We start from the raw sequence: 17,450 nt of genomic DNA, 5'->3' as shown, positions 1-17,450 counted from the left end.
TTTATTTGATTGTCCACGTGAAACTAATCCGACGCATCCCCTCTTTGAAATGACGGAAAGTAAGGAACTGATATGGTACTAGATTAATCATGCTGGTGAAAAAAAAAAAAAGGAAAAGTAAAAAAAAAAACCAAAGCTTTTGCAAGAATGGAATAACACCCTTTCGCCTTCACCGGACATAAAGCTAAAGAATCCTAGGACCATTACGTTAGGTTTGAAATTTGATGAATATTGGCTGGCATTTTTGTCCGTAAATATTACCTTTTTAACACTTCGCTTACTTCACATTGTAAAGTTTAAGCGCTCGGTTATCAAAAGGAACATCCATTCCAAAGAATAATTAATATTATGTCAATTCTATGCCTTTAAAAAGTGAATAAGGAATAAGACCTCTTCTTCATGTTTCAACAATGCTAACTCTAAATCAATCAATAATATAATAGGACCTCCCAGTCTCAGGAATAATTGGATTTTGGGCTGGGGTGGAGAATCGGGCCATTTGCTGGATCATGGATGCGCTATTAATTGGACACATTGGGTCTGAACTCTTTTAGTTTCGGACAAGGACGAAGGTGTGAATTGGTATTGCCCAGAAGGCCCAGCAGACTAGGGCAGCTCTCAGCATCAACAATTTTGATGTTCAACTGAATGGAACTACGTGTCATTAATACCTGCGAGATACTACTAGCTATTGATGAACCGGCCATATGAAATATGGTTGGTCTATAGACTACAGATGACTAAATATTGAAGTATAAGCATGTCTTATGGCTTTTGAATTTCAAGCAAAATCTTGGAGATAGCAAATCCTACATCTGTGATGATGATGGTTCAAATTTTCTGTATCTTCCAAAAAAAGAGGAAAATGAGAAATTCAAAAACGAATAATAATGGGATTCTGTACAACATTGCAAACAAACTTGTCAGACCTAGTGTGATACTCATATATTTTTTAAATGAAAACACCTATAGAAGGAAGGAAGGATTAATGTGTTGGATCCTTAATCCAACATTGGACTTATATGTGAATAATTATGTATTGCAAACTGTCAATTAAGGTTAAACCCAATTAAAGTGATCAAATATAGTTTGGGTTTAATGTATCTAATAGGATGTGGGCCCTTTTATGTGTAGAAACTTATGGGCTCCTATTTCAATGATGGGCTGAAATAGGGCTCCAAAGGTAACAGGAATGTTACCTATAAATAGGGTTATGGTCCCCAGGTCACAGGTATCGTTTTAGTTGTCGTATTCCCTAATACCACAAAATACCTCTTCCCTGATATCCCATCGTCAGGAAAGATACCAGAGAGAAACTAAAGGCCTCTCTCAAAGGATCGGTGAATACCTGTTGACCTGGAAGGCCACCCCAAATCTCTAGGGATTCAAGTATCAAGTTTATCAATATGGATTCAGGTACGCTTCCGCTATTTTATCGTTTATTTATTTCTTAATAATCGCCATATAGTTCTTGGGTTCAATAGGTGATGGTTTTCACCAGTGGTTAAATTTAGATAACCACCCTTACAAGTGGTATCAGAGCCCATATGGTTGGTTATTAGGAAATAATTTTGTTTTAGTAATTCATAGTTTTTATTACTATTAGTTCTGTTTTCATGGTTGCTAGTTGCGGACTTTGATGCTATTAAATATATGACCGTTATGTGTTCAAGTCTTGTTGATTCACTGGTTTGATCATATATGTGCAAGATCTTGGTTGCTTCTGCTGCGATACATGGATTCAGAACTATGATGTTTCTTAAGTTTATTTGTATCCAATCAGTTTGTTTGATATAATGGCCGATTGACCTTTACATCCGAAGAATTTGTCTTAGCATACGGTGGCTAGTTGGCACATGTTTCGGAATCTTAATTGATTGTACAGTAGAAAGCCGAAACAGAAAGCTTCTGTGGGCCATTGTTTTGCTATGCTAAAAGCCGAAAAAAAAAAAAAAACCAAAATAGCTTCAGAACGAATTGATGCTTCAGAACCAAAATAGCTTCTGGATTGATGCTTTTGGTCTTCGGTCAACTTTTCAATTAGTGGGTTCCACGAATTGTTAGGCATTAATATATTGCTTTGCTATGGCTGCTGATTCATTGTTTCATGTCCTGCCATCATTATTGCTAGTTTCATGTTTCGGCCATTATTGCTATTGTAGTAGTCATGCGGGTTCCACCGAGTAAAACCTATAATTGATTGTACTAATAGTCAATTTTTTTTTTATAACCAAATTGGATATAAAACCTTGTATAAAGATCCGGACTTTAATTTGAATCTTTATAGGTTGATTTGGTTAATACTTGAATTTTCTTTGATTTGTTTTTTTTTTTTTAAGAACAAATATGCTTATATTTATGTTAAAGATATTAGGGTTTCTTTAATTTAAGTAAACCCTAATAAAGTTAAATAGGACATTTAAGCCCTATAAAATTCATATGTGTGGCCCATTAAATATGTTTTTTTTTATAAAGTACATTTCAAGAAAATTTTTGGGTTTAAATGTTAATTTTGGGTCAAATTATGGATATGGACCTTTGGTCCAATAAGTCATGATTTAATTTAATTGATTTGACCATGTTTGACCACGTTTTGACCAAAGTTGACCAAAGTTGACTTTGATCAAAATTTTTGTTTTATTTGGATAATTTTAAATTTGAATATTGGTATGATTATATATATTTTGGAATAAATTAATTGAAATAATATGCCACCAAAGTGACCTCTATTATGGAAATTAATTTATTTTAAAATATAATTAGTTGGGCACTAGTAATTTTATGAATATTGATCGGCCCAAAGGAAGGTCAATATTTAATGAAATTACATGTGTACTTGTGGTAATAAATGCGTGATAATTATTTGGATTTTACATGTGATTTATAAATTGGCCCAAAGGAAAATTTATTTTCGACATGTTATTATTATCAGCATTTATTACTGCACCAAGATATCACTCACTAGTTAATATTTTTGTCCAAAGACGAAATATTAATGGAATATCGGTATCTTGAGATGGGACTACCATTATTTAAATTTATTATTGTTTTGATTTATGTGAGCTTGTTTTAATTATGTTATGTTTTCTGTTCAGTTGCGAATGATCTTACAAATATTACTTCCAACATCAATAATATTCCTATGCTGAATGGCACAAACTTCAAGTCCTGGAAAGAAAATCTCTTGATAGTACTTGGAGTAATGGATCTCGACCTTGCGTTAAGGGATGATTCTCCCCCACCTCTTACAGATCAAAGTACCTCTGATGAAAAGAGAAATAATGAGAGGTGGGAGAGATCAAATCGCTTGTGTCTGATGATCATTAAAAAGGCCGTTCCAGAAGCATTCAGGGGAACAATGTCAGAAACGACTGTAACCGCTAAAGAGTTCCTTCAGAACATTGAAAAAAGGTTTGTCAAGAACGAAAAGGCTGAAGTTAGTACGCTCTTGACACGCCTGGTTTCAATGAAATATAGTGGTAAAGGCAATATCAGAGAGTATATCATGGAGATGTCTCATCTTGCTTCGAAATTAAATGCACTTAAGTTGAAACTCTCCGAAGAGTTACTAGTGCATTTGATTTTAATATCTCTTCCTACACAATTTAGCCAATTTAAGGTGAGTTACAATTGTCAAAAGGAGACTTGGTCTCTAAATGAACTCATCTCACACTGTGTAGAGGAAGAGGAAAGGTTGAAGCAAGAGCAGACAGAAAGTGCTCATCTGGTGTCAACCACTAATAATAAAAGTAAGGGACTTAAAAGAAAGAAGGAAAAAGGAGCTGCAGGTACAGCGCCACAAAAGAAACAACAAAAGAAATCAAATGATCAGGGAAAGAATAGTTGTTTCTTCTGTGGGGCTGAAGGGCATCAAAAGAAGCATTGCACCAACTATCACGCTTGGCGTGCTAAGAAAGGTATGCTTCTTAATTTGGTTTGTTCTGAGGTTAATTTAACTTCGGTACCTAGACACACATGGTGGTTAGATTCCGGTGCAACAACTCACATCAGTGTGTCTATGCAGGGTTGCCTGAATTGCCGAAAGCCCAATGATAGTGAAAGATATATCTACGTGGGCGATGGCAAAACAGTTCAAGTTGAGGCAATTGGAGTTTTTAGATTATTGTTAAAGACCGGATTTTATTTGGATCTCAATGAGACATTTGTTGTACCGTCATTTAGACGGAATTTAATTTCTATTTCTGCTTTGGACAAATTTGGTTATTTCTGTTCATTTGGAAATGGAAAATTTGAATTGTTTCATGATTCAAAATTGGTTGGCTCTGGTTCTTTAATGCACTACGATAATCTATATTTAATTGACACAATTGTCTCATTTAATGAATCTCTGCATTTGAGTACTAGAGGAGTTAAAAGAAAATTAGCCAATGAGAATTCAGCTGCATTATGGCACAAGAGATTAGGACATATCTCCAAACGGAGAATGAAAAGACTTGTGTCAAATGAAATTCTCGACCCCTTGAATTTTACAGATTTTAATGATTGTATTAACTGTATAAAGGGGAAACAAACCAATAAAAGGAGATTTGAAGCCAATAGGTCCTTAGACGTCTTAGAACTTATACATACAGATATTTGTGGACCATTTCCTACATCTGCTTGGAATGGTCAACAATATTTTATAACGTTCATAGACGATTTTTCAAGATATGGCTACATATATCTCATTTCTGAAAAGTCACAGTCACTGGACGTGTTCAAAAATTTTAAGGCCGAAGTTGAGAATCAACTCAACAAAAGAATTAAAAGCGTCAGATCTGACCGTGGTGGTGAGTACTATGGTAGATATGACGGTTCAGGTGAACAACGTCCAGGACCATTTGCTAAATACCTAGAGGAATGCGGTATCGTTCCACAGTACACTATGCCGGGTTCACCCACTATGAATGGTGTAGCTGAAAGACGAAATAGAACGCTTAAAGACATGGTAAGGAGTATGATATGTCATTCCACCTTACCAGAGTCACTCTGGGGAGAAGCACTTAAGACTGCAGCATATATTCTTAACAGAGTTCCAACTAAAGCAACTATCAAAACCCCTTATGAGCTTTGGACAGGGAAAAAGCCCAGTTTAAAGCATCTGCATGTTTGGGGGTGTCCAGCTGAGGCAAGGCCTTACAGGCCAAATGAAAAGAAACTGGATTCAAGAACGATTAGTTGTTATTTTATTGGATATTCTGAAAGATCCAGAGGTTACAAGTTTTATGATCCCACAGCCAAATCAATTTTTGAGACAGGAAATGCCCGGTTCTTTGAGGATGTCGAGTTTGGGGGAGAACATACAGTAAGGGACATTGTCTTTAAAGAGGAATATATTAATATTCCCACAGGTGTCATTACTCTTGCTCAGGACCCTATTCCTGAATTTGATCATGATACAACAAATCAAGACAATGTCGAAGAGCAAACTGTTATAGAAGAACAAACTCTTCCTCTTCAAGAACCAGTGCCATTAAGAAGATCCACTAGAGAAAGGAGAAGTGCAGTGCCAGATGATTACATTGTTTTTCTCCAAGAACATGAGGATGACTCTGGATTGATGGAAGATGATCCAATCAACTTCCGTCAAGCCATGGAAAGTTCAAATTCTCAAAAGTGGATCGATGCCATGAATGAGGAGATTAAATCCATGAAGGACAATGATGTTTGGGATCTTGTCCCATTGCCAGAAGGTGCGAAACCCATTGGTTGTAAATGGATATTTAAAATCAAAAGGGATTCGAAAGGCAATGTGGAAAGATTCAAAGCTCGTCTTGTCGCTAAGGGATTTACACAAAAAGAAGGTATCGACTATAAAGAAACCTTCTCTCCAGTCTCTTCAAAGGACTCCTTTAGAGTTATTATGGCATTAGTGGCACATTTTGATCTTGAGTTACATCAGATGGATGTAAAGACAGCGTTTCTCAATGGTAACATTGATGAGACGATTTATATGGTGCAACCAGAAAACTTTGTATCAGGAGATCCAAAGAATATGGTTTGCAAACTTAAAAAATCCATCTATGGGCTCAAACAAGCGTCTCGACAATGGTATTTCAAATTTCATCAGGTGATCATCTCATTTGGTTTTGAGATGAATTTAGTGGATGATTGTATATACCATAAGTTCTGTGGGAGCAAATATATTTTTCTGGTATTGTATGTTGATGACATTTTGCTTGCCAGCAACGATATTGGTCTATTGCATGAAACCAAGAAATTTCTAACTAAGAATTTTGAGATGAAAGATCTTGGTGATGCATCTTTTGTGTTAGGCATACAGATACACCGTGATCGCTCTCGGGGTATTTTAGGACTATCACAAAAGGGCTATATCGAAAAGGTCCTTAAAAGGTATGGCATGCAAAATTGTAAACCATGTGACACCCCTGTGGCTAAAGGAGACAAATTTAGTCTTGAGCAGTGTCCCAAGAATGCTTTTGAGGAAAGAGAGATGCAAAAGATTCCTTATGCCTCAGCAGTAGGGAGTCTAATGTATGCTCAAGTATGTACGCGTCCGGATATTGCATACATTACTGGAATGTTGGGTAGATATTTGAGTAATCCTGGATTAGATCATTGGAAAGCAACCAAACGGGTCTTACGGTATCTACAGAAAACAAAAGACTACATGCTCACGTATCGGAAGTCAGATGAGTTGGAGATCATTGGGTATACTGATTCCGATTATGCTGGATGCAAAGATACTATGAAGTCAACGTCAGGCTATGTCTACTTGTTGGCTGGAGGTGCCATATCCTGGAAGAGTGCTAAACAGTCCCTCATAGCATCTTCCACTATGGCTGCAGAGTTTATAGCTTGTTATGAGGCATCCAATCAGGGAATTTGGCTGCGAAATTTCGTCACAGGATTACGTGTAGTGGATGGCATTGAAAGACCACTCAAATTATTCTGTGACAATAAGTCAGCAGTCTTATATTCCAATAACAATAGGAGCTCGACCAAATCTAAACATATAGATATCAAGTTCCTGACTGTTAAAGAAAGAGTGCAGAATGGACAGTTATCAATAGAGCACATCGGGACAAACTCCATGGTTGCGGATCCGCTTACTAAGGGATTGCCACCCAAAATGTTTCATGAGCATACTGCTCATATGGGTGTCGTGTTAAATGATGTATAGTTTTTGTGGGAGTTTGTTATTTTAAATGCTCTTATGATATTTTTCAGTTATTAAGGATTTAAGGATATTTTATGCATAAATAAAGTTTGGATTTATTTGCACTCTAATTTTGGTATGGTTTGATCTCATAAAATTTAAGGTGGACCAGTTGGAAATAGGCATGTTTTGGTCACATTACATGAAATTTTCATGCTACACATCCACATCATAATTCATGTCATTCAATTGCATTGATATATGTGACCATTGATGGGTCGAGTTACGAAATTGTAACAAAGGCCGCTTTGATCCTATATTGGTGTAATTGATGGACCGAATTGGTTGCAGATACATTGTGATAATGACAGTAAAGTTGAGCTCATACGGTTAATTGCAAAATATAATTATAAGGTTACACATATAGTCCAAGTGGGAGATTGTTGGATCCTTAATCCAACATTGGACTTATATGTGAATAATTATGTATTGCAAACTGTCAATTAAGGTTAAACCCAATTAAAGTGATCAAATATAGTTTGGGTTTAATGTATCTAATAGGATGTGGGCCCTTTTATGTGTAGAAACTTATGGGCTCCTATTTCAATGATGGGCTGAAATAGGGCTCCAAAGGTAACAGGAATGTTACCTATAAATAGGGTTATGGTCCCCAGGTCACAGGTATCGTTTTAGTTGTCGTATTCCCTAATACCACAAAATACCTCTTCCCTGATATCCCATCGTCAGGAAAGATACCAGAGAGAAACTAAAGGCCTCTCTCAAAGGATCGGTGAATACCTGTTGACCTGGAAGGCCACCCCAAATCTCTAGGGATTCAAGTATCAAGTTTATCAATATGGATTCAGGTACGCTTCCGCTATTTTATCGTTTATTTATTTCTTAATAATCGCCATATAGATCTTGGGTTCAATAGGTGATGGTTTTCACCAGTGGTTAAATTTAGATAACCACCCTTACATAATGGTCTTGGAGTCATTGATTCGATCAGAGTCTATTGAACAACTTGTCAGCTTTGCACAAAGGATTTTCCTTAGCTAAAGCAATGCGAGCTTGGGACTTATAGTCGAAGTTGCATGCATGCTCTTCCGGGTACCGATGGGCGCTGCAAAACATTCCTCGGCACCTGCAACCGAACCCCAGTAGTCCAACTCTTTTGTTACAGCCGTGGCATCGGTTATTCTTTGTTGAAACGTGGGTAGCAGTTTTGTTGTTGGCTTCAGCAAAACATGGGAATGGATTCGTGGAAGGAATGTCTACTTTTGAGGAGGCTTTCATCTTCTTAATCTTAACCTCCAACTTAACTTGTTCTAATTTTTCCAAATAATCTTTGTAGCACCTGGAGCAGAGGTTGTCAGTAGCCGGATTCCCATAACTTCGGCACGGTTTAGCACATGGAAGCGGATCAGGCTGCTGCTGCTTGTAGCTGTTCGTAGAAGAACCACTCTCCATCTTCACTTTGTTGTCTCTAGAATCCATATTAACTGATCAATGATCCCCCTTCCCTCGTCGTCTCGTCTGTCTTCTTCGTATGACTGCAATTCTACGCTTCCCAGTTTGTAACCTACTTGCATGGAATCTGATGGGACATATATATATACACACAGACAGGGAAAGCAATACTATACCAAGCGGAGCAGAAAAGAGTTTGCGACTCCGTCTCCGAAACACAACTGGATTCGTACTAAGGGTAAATTGGAGGTTCTGAGCTACCTCCCCGGGTAGCAAAGTAGATGGGCTTGCCTGTTGAGCATTACTAATCCCAAGCTCAGCTCCACTGAAAAAAATTCACGTGCCAGCCTAAATTTGGGGCACACTGGTATCACAATCGTACGGCCCAAGGAAAATTTTTGCCCCAAACTCAAATTTTTGTGGCCCACAAAAGTGTCCAAAAATCAAAGTCTGAACCAGTACGAGCAACCTATCGAACTAAAGTTTTGGACGGAAAGTCAGCCAAATTTCCCCCAACAGGAATAGGGTCCCTTAATTGGTCAGTCATCGGTCAAACAAAGCCAATGAAACTACTACATTTTTTTTTTTGTCAGCAACGATACATTTGTATAACCTACTCTATCCTAATTTAAGGGGAGGGGGAGCCTAAGGAGACTGTGGTAGGGACCCAACTACTAGGGGGGAGGGGGAGCCTAAGGAGACTGTGGTAGGGACCCAACTACTAGGGGGGAGGGGGAGCCTAAGGAGACTGTGATAGGGGACTAGTGGGTATACAGACCCAACTAGATCAAGGGAGTGTTCTGACAGAACCCTTAAATTTTTTTCGCTGCAGGTGAGATTTGAACCCTCACCTACAGCCTAAGAAGGGACTTAAGTCCCTCCCTGGTGGCCACTGAGCCATTGGCCCAGTGGTTAATGAAACTACTACATAAGTTTGTCACGAAATGACACAAGTCTCTGAAGATTAAGATTTTGCGCTGGACACAGTCACAAATTAGTTACTCTATCACCCATAAACAATAATATTTTAACAAATGGTCTCGTTATGGATATTATTTTTAAGAAAGTATTTAAATGTGTTTCTAAATTTTTTTTTTTTCCTTTCAACTCTGCCCCGCACAATAGTTTTCTTTTCTTATAGCATCTAATATTTTTAAAGATGAATTTATTGCAAATACTAATTCATTACATGATGTACAAATTTCGAGTTGCTTCTTCTTCTGAGCAGAAAGAAAGACTATTTTTGGGAGTGTTTTAAATATTTTACTATAGCAGTTTTTAAGGGTATTTTTGAAATATTTTAATGTAACAGTGTATATGAAAAACTTTTACTCTAGATTTTTTTTTTGAAATATTTGATATATTATATGGATAAGATGTTTTTTAAATTGTTTTTATTTATATATTACTATAGCATTATAATTGAAAAACTTATTTTTAAAAAATAAGCCAGTCCAAACGGAGCCATTACACCCATTGGAGTTGGGCGTTGCAAGTCTATGCAACATGCTTATTATTTTGAGACCTTTTAACTTTCTTTGAACTCGGACAGCATCCCTTTACGAAACACACCACAAAATCTAAAGCAATAAAAGATTGCATGACAGCGGTTAGGGATTCTTCATGCTCGTCCTCCTCCTCTTTTCTCTCCCCTTCCTTAAACTAACAGCCAAACACAAAGTTGCATTATAAATTGTAGTAGTAAACATTTTGTCAACCTTATTGTGAAGGCTGTAAACGTCATGTCCCTAATAAAATTAGTAGGAAGACTAGACATTATTATTCAATCAGCATCTTGACTTCCAATTTGAATATGGAATGGATATGTTGCTGCACATTTTCCGGTCAAAATTGTGAGGGGGTTAGTTAAAAAAACACTGCGACGTGCTAAATTATCTAACGAAGAAGGCCATTTTAAATTTTCATATGCTTTAGCGCGAAGACTTGGACAAATCGGTGGGCAGTTTACCTCCCATAGATTCTTGAAGCTGCCAAAGACGGGGCCGCGACAAGCAAAATCCGCTTTTTACACACAATTTTTGTTTAATCAGACAACAGGTAAGCCTAATTTTTTGTACCACAAAATGGTGCGGTTGGCAGGTGGAGCTAGTTGCAGACCGTTCTAACCCACTAACCTTCCAGCATATGAACGAACACATTACATATATAACGCTGCGCGGGTTAACACTCGCTTAAAAAACCATGGATATGGAAGATAGACGAGAAACTGCCATGGAAAAAAATGAACCCTCCGATGCTACCACCAGGAAGAGAACAAAGCAAGCAATTTCTGTTCCATTTATTTGGGAAGAAATTCCAGGCACACCAAAGAGGGATTGGAAACCTACTGCTCCTGTTAAGAAGCCTGTCGCACCACCAGTCAAGTACATTGCTTCAGTACCCTTTCAATGGGAAGAAAAGCCCGGAAAACCGCTTCCCTGCTTCTCGCAGCAGCCATCAGGTTCACCACTTGCGCTACCACTACCAAACATTAGCAGCTTCCCTCTATCTCCCAGACATTTTCTGGGCAGTGAAAATTGTTGGACTGGCATGAATGACCAAGATGGTGATCAGATCGAAATGCTCGAGTCGTATCCAGCATCATGTGAATCTGAAGCAGATGATTCTTTCTGTTCAGCGCCTTCTCTCTTGGCCAACCGCCTTGTACCGACGGTTGCTATTTCGAATGCTGTTCCTGTTCAACAAACCTCCTTTGCAGGTCTTAGCAGTGGGCAGCTTCAGAGACCTGCTTCACCAGCCTCTGAAACAGGAAGCAGTACCAGCAGCTATGAAACTGGAAATACAAACCTAGTAGGCGCTTCTTTTCTGGAATGGCTCTTCCCCTTGTTAACCCCTCAATCTAATATCCTGGAAAAGGTTGGCAGCTCAGAAAAGGAAATTTCTCCTACCCAAACAACGAGGCAAAAAGAGGATATTGACTGTGAAAGGAACTACAGTGCTGCATTGAGAAAACCACACACACTGGGAGAGCTAATAATGATGAGTAGAAGAAGAAGTTACCAGAGGAAAGCCTTTCAATTGCAGACACAGAATCTCTCGAAGGTAACTTTCCACCATTCTACAAACATGCATTTCATATAGGTAGCCTCAGATCGTTTTCCTAGTGCAGTAACACAAATAACTTGCTCGAAACCTAACACATCTTCCCCAAATAAGGAAAGATTGATTACATAACTTCCATGCATGTCTTTCATCCGCTATAATGGTAACAACGTGAAAACTGCAACTATGATCGTTGTGTATAAGAAAATCTAGTTGCATGACCATAAATTGATGGCAGGACTTCATGAAGAAGAATGCAGTTGGATGCTGGATCCTTGGATCAAGCAACTTTGTTGGCAGATTTCACAGGAGATGGACAAGGCAGCTACAACTAAAACTGTTGTAAAAGACGAGTCCAATAGACCTCTGAACAGTTGCATTAATCAGCAACTTCAAATCCTTCTATTAGATAAGCATATTAAAACTCCAAATTTAGCTGTATGATTTTCAAGTTAAAAAGGTGCTATCACTCTGTGTCGATCACCGGTAGTGGCCACCTCAAGTCCTGAATTGTGTGTGATCATTATTGTGTGGTTATTCCAACAATCCGTTCATTTAATACCACTCTCAGAAGTTTCTTAAGCTGGAGATTTACAAGTTTCAACAATATTACGTATCCTATCTACAACAACACCGACATCCGTATCATCTAGTGTAGTAAAACAGCATCTAAACCATCCAGGTTCAATACAATGGCAAGCCGAGCCAGGGGTTACATTGATCTTGGCTATATCTAAAAGCTTCTCCCACAGTTCAAGCTCCCCTTTCTCGTTGTATGGGCTGATTAATCTGCTCATATTTACCCAACAATAAAAACCAGCGCTGCTTTTTGTGCTTTCAATTCCTAATTGTTCAAGACCAAGCACAAACAAGTCATGCAATCTGCGAATTCGCTGTTTATTAGTCTGGAGGTATTCCTGCACGAACCCAGAATCAGATAGTAAAGAAACTAAAATCCTCTGGGTTGGAGCAGAAATTGAGGAAAATCTAGCTAGCTTTTTTGAAGAAGCCAAAACATATTCGTTGAACGAATATATAACGCCAACTCTGAAGCCTGGAAGAGAAAGGTCTTTTGAAACCCCATATACTATATGAACCCGATCCTTGTCAAAATCTTCTGAGTCAAGAATCTCTGCCATGCTTACAAACTCCTCATCACCATACACTGACCCAGCATATATTTCATCTGATATAATGTGAATGTTCCTCTCTCTGGCAAAATCTAAGAGATTATATAGGATTTCCCTTGACAGCAGGTTTCCCACCGGGTTTGAAGGATTTGTAATGAGTATCCCACGAACTTTTTGACCTCGTTTTTTGGCCTGATTAAATGCCTGATCAAGAGCAGCAATGCTCGGCACAAAATTTTCTGAGCTACGACAGTGAACAGGTATGAGCTCCACACCTGTGCGGAACTTTATATCCCTATCAAAACTGCAAACTGGGAATCTAATTAGAAATCATGCCAAAGAGGAAAAAGACAACAGAGATAAACACAAGCCCTCAGAAATGCAAAGTTGATCTTTTTTAACTGGAATGAAAAATGTTTGAAAAAAATAACTGAAACATCAAAATGACTATCTTACAATCTGATCCATTACTGGATATATGTGCTTAACTATGTTGAAGACCGAATTTACAGTTAATGACTCGGTGCTGACTTGTCTCACTACTAGCTGGTAAACAGCCTTCTCAAAGTGGATAGATCCTATCCCTTGCAAGGATAGTGAGTGTTTTATTCAGGATTCGAAGTCAGAATTCCCCAATTCGCCTGCCCTTTTGTCAGACGCCAACTAATAGCATGATGAACATTGACACTTAATTCTAAAACCGTAAGAAGAAAAAAAAAAAAAAAAAAAAAGTTGTTGCCGCATTACCCAGGGTAGAGGGTGCTGGAACAAGGAATGCAATTCCCTTGGTCAGCCAGACAAAAGGAGAGTATTCAACTGCAGGAGTTGCACCGCATGTTAATACCAGTTGTGATGGATTAAAAGAGACAGTTCCTCCCATGACCTGAGTCATGAAACCTGCCATTACCTATAAAACCAAGATTCCAATTCAGCATAAGCAATTTTTCATCCAGAAAACATACAACTCAAGAACCCAATTCCGTCAAAGGAACTGAGCTTCAAACATAAAATTGATTTGTTTCATTCAACTGCTACTCAGAAGCTTTGAATAACCAAACCGAGACGCTTTATCCTTTGGCAAATGATACAAAAGTACAAACACTGTAGTAGCATGCATTGGAAGGATTAATTACCACTTTCACACTCCATCAATCCATCAGACGGCTGGTATGGGGCAATTCCACTAATACTAAACCATCCATCAACTCCTCCCAGCAAACAAACCGCTTCATTCATATGCTTTGACAGCCATTCCTCATTCAATTCCCAATGTCAACTTCAACAGGACATACACGAGACAGTATACCCATATTCTCACAACATCCTATCACTAGGAAATTTAAATCGTACACACACATGGAAGTATTGGGGAAATGCGAGGTAATATTCTCACCCATTTTCAGCTAATCCCAGCTGAATAATACCGCCCGGATTCTGCACCGGGTCATATGGATCCCCTCGAAAAACCCTGTCCAGTCCAATGTAGTAGGGCGAAGTATTGGGCTTGCAATGGAACCGGCCCTAGCTGACACGGTACTCGGCCGATTGGACCCCCGCGTGGATAAACTAAGCGGGAAAGACGGAACGAGGCAAGGTCGGGCCAGGTTGGCGGTGACGTGGACGGGTGAGCGAGGGCTGGAAGAGGGCGAGGCGGGTGGAGAACGGGTTCGGTTTGAGGTAAAACTGGATGAATAGTAGAGTGCACATGGGATTAAGGGACCTAGTATTAGGCCACCCCTGCCTTTTGTACTACCCCTTGCGAGGCAACCAACCGTTCTCATAGCTCTCCCTGCCCTATGCAGTATTGGGCTTGTGAGATGATGATGAATGATGCTGATGATTTCGCATTCTGGGTGGTCTCGTCCTTCGGGTTTTCTCTGGGTTCCGGATTGAGCTGGACGGGTCTGGGTCACGTCAGCCTCGGGCAGGTATTTGGGTCGACGGTTTGAAATTGTACTTGGTGGTTGTTGTATTGAAGATGATTCTGAAGGAGTTCGGGCGTTTTTTATTTTATCCTCCGGGTAGAATTTGTGATGGAAATGGTGGTGCAAGTTATTACCAAAACTGGGAAAAGCAGGTGGCTTTAGGCTTCGAGGAATGAGGGTTAAAGGTGTTGGGTTTGCTTCCGGTTGGGTTGAAGGGTGAAGCAAAAGGATTGGATTCCGTGGTGGAATCTTTGCCGCGGTGTCACCGGATGGTTTTTTTATTCACAAAACTGCCCTCTTTTGATGCCCCATCCCAGTCTACTTCTGTGCTCAAAATATATGGATATTTTGTTCTTGTTTAGATTGCAATTTTCTATGATTTTTATAGAAAAATATTTTGTAATAATTTGATATGTGTGAAGTAAAAAAAATTTTGAAAAAATGTACCCATTTTTTGTTAAAAAATATCTTTCTATCCTTTCTTTTACTTGTATTGTGCAAGTGTTCTTCCTCTCCCAATTAAAAAATTTAAAATAAAAAGGTTGCACGTCTTTAAATTTAAGAACATGATAAACTACATAGTCATTGTCTTATTCAAACTTATCATTCAGGGATGTTGACTTTAAGGACTTGAAACTTGATTAAGTGCCACTTTATTAGCAGTTTTTTGGAGGAGAGAGTGGCTAGAGTTTAAGTGAAAAGTCTCAATTTTTAGTTTCGACCCATTTCATTTACTCGAAAAAAGGAAAAAAAAAAGTAAAACTTTCTTATTAAAAAAAAGGGATCATTTTGTTAGGAAAAAAATGTGTTACTCTCTTATTAGGAATAACATGTAAAAGATTTAGTAGAAAAATATATCAAATTATCATAACTATTGTACTTAAGGCTGCAAACGAACCGAACCGCTCGCGAGCCACTCGAGTCAAGCTCGACTCGAGCTCGATCAATATCGAGCTCGAACTCGAGTTCAAGATATTAAGCTCGTCAGGCTCGCGAGTTCGAGTATATATATATATATATATATATTATTTTTATTATTTTAAGTATATATATATTTTTAATTTTTTTATTTTAAGTATATATATTTCTTATTTTTTTATTTTAATAGTAAAATTACATATATATCCTTAATATTTTATTACTTATTAAGAAAAAAATATTATTTTATTTATTTTTTAAAAAATAAAATAATTATTATTTTTTTTTTCGAGCTCGAGCTCGAACTTTAAATTGTCGGCTCGTTGAGTTCGAACTCGAGTTCGAGTTCACTAAAATTAAATCAAAACTCGGCTTGATTAGGCCAAAACTCGACTAGACTCGGTTCGTTTACAGCCCTAATTGTACTAATGAAAAAGAAGTACAGTCCTTTTTTTCTACTTTATTGTAAAAGAAAAGCTCGTCACTTTATTAGAAAAACTCTAATAGTATTGTGTAAAAAAAAAAACTAGTTCACAATAAAATGTACAATTTTATATATTTTCTGGAAAATATGCCTATTTATTAGGTAATAACATACTACTTCAACATAGGTTTGCATTTTTATGATGTGTCACATTATAAAAAATAGATAGCTATTGTATTTATAGAAAAAAAATGTATTATTGGAAAATGGAAGATGTAACACTTATTGTCCTATTGGCAAAAATTGAATCACTTGTTTGTATTTTTCAAGATGTTATTTTGCTTTCATCACAAACATATTTTTCAATTATTCATTTATCTTACATATATCATCATCTCAAAAAAAATTATTACAATGTTTTTTTCTCAAATAAATTTTCTAAATAATCTCCTATTCAAATATTTGAAGTGTTTGACTAGTTTTCTTTTAGTTCATTTTTACCAAATCTTACGAAACAAACCTGAGATAAATGCTATGACCTTGGGGGTTGACCCTAAATTTAGCTTTGCCTATCAAGTAGTTTAAGCGTAAGAACTCAAGTTTTTATTTTGGTGTCGACCATGTGCGTGTGACAAAACTAAATGTATTACCCAAAAAATATTAAGGTTTAATTTGAGAGTTGAGAGTTGGAGAGAAAATAATGGAAAATAAGAGAGTGAAAGAGAGAGAGAGAGAGAGAGAGAGAGGGGGGGGATCAAATTGTTTTTGCACTTTTAGGTGGAAAGAAAAGAAAAGAAAGTGGAAGGTAATGGAATGATAGCAAAGAACTTTGCTCCTAAAAATGGGAAGAAATGGAAAGAAAGTTCCACTTAACCTTTGTAAACTTTTTTCTTTTCGAAACATCAACTTTACTCATAAAATGTTAAGAATAAATTTTATATACACTGACAGTGTATGTAATATTACCATTAAATAATTTAGATCTATGACACATACATAAAAAAATTGGAATTCAAATTTAAATTTTACATAATTGTTATTCATTCAATATTAGCCATATATACACTATCACTATAGGAAAGATTAATACAAATGTTAAACAATAAAATTATAATACTTAATGTGTCCAAAATTATTTTTTTTCTTTCCTAAACGTCTGCATAGGAGTGTCAACGAATCGAATCGAGTTCGAATAGTAAGCTGATCGACTTTGAGTTTAATGAAGTATCTAAAGCTCGAGATCGACGAATATCAATGTCGCATGCTCGAATTCGATTCGTAGGAGAATCATGAGACTCGAGCTCGTGCTTGAAATTGCTCGAATATGCATTTGAGTTCGAATTCGAACTCGATTAAATACTGTGCTCGTTTATAAAAACCTAAACTGAACCAAACAATAT

At 37.4% G+C, this 17,450-nt stretch overlaps 3 protein-coding genes across 3 annotated transcripts; 1 reads left to right on the top strand and 2 right to left on the bottom strand.

The window, feature by feature from the left end:
- Positions 1–8,125: 8,125 nt before the first annotated feature.
- Positions 8,126–8,617, bottom strand: LOC113763169 (zinc finger A20 and AN1 domain-containing stress-associated protein 10-like). The gene has a single exon (XM_027306904.1). The coding sequence runs from the start codon at positions 8,615–8,617 to the stop codon at positions 8,126–8,128; it is 492 nt and encodes a 163-aa protein (XP_027162705.1).
- A 2,175-nt stretch (positions 8,618–10,792) lies between these two features.
- LOC113763157 lies at positions 10,793–12,097 on the top strand. The gene is made up of 2 exons (XM_027306888.1): positions 10,793–11,653; positions 11,954–12,097. Exons 1-2 carry the CDS (start codon positions 10,793–10,795, stop codon positions 12,095–12,097), a joined length of 1,005 nt encoding a protein of 334 aa, XP_027162689.1.
- LOC113763152 (probable aminotransferase ACS12) lies at positions 10,867–14,564 on the bottom strand. The gene is given in 8 exon segments (XM_027306883.1): positions 10,867–13,087; positions 13,531–13,594; positions 13,597–13,690; positions 13,837–13,855; positions 13,928–14,059; positions 14,177–14,290; positions 14,292–14,363; positions 14,410–14,564. Coding segments are annotated over 8 exon segments (1,506 nt in total). The 3' UTR covers positions 10,867–12,231.
- Positions 14,565–17,450: the final 2,886 nt, after the last annotated feature.

Source organism: Coffea eugenioides, chromosome 2, assembly GCF_003713205.1.
Source record: "Coffea eugenioides isolate CCC68of chromosome 2, Ceug_1.0, whole genome shotgun sequence".
NCBI classification, from domain to species: domain Eukaryota; kingdom Viridiplantae; phylum Streptophyta; class Magnoliopsida; order Gentianales; family Rubiaceae; genus Coffea; species Coffea eugenioides.
Note: the sequence above shows the minus strand (reverse complement) of the source record. Positions and strands in the feature narration are given on the sequence as shown.

What these genes read in the sequence shown, in the direction of transcription:
- LOC113763169 (XM_027306904.1), bottom strand. Translation starts at nt 8,617, where the DNA reads ATGGATTCTAGAGACAACAAAGTGAAGATGGAGAGTGGTTCTTCTACG.
- LOC113763157 (XM_027306888.1), top strand. Translation starts at nt 10,793, where the DNA reads ATGGATATGGAAGATAGACGAGAAACTGCCATGGAAAAAAATGAACCC. An exon ending in AGACACAGAATCTCTCGAAG is followed by an intron (nt 11,654 to 11,953) that starts GTAACTTTCCAC and finishes CTTTGTTGGCAG; the next exon opens with ATTTCACAGGAGATGGACAA.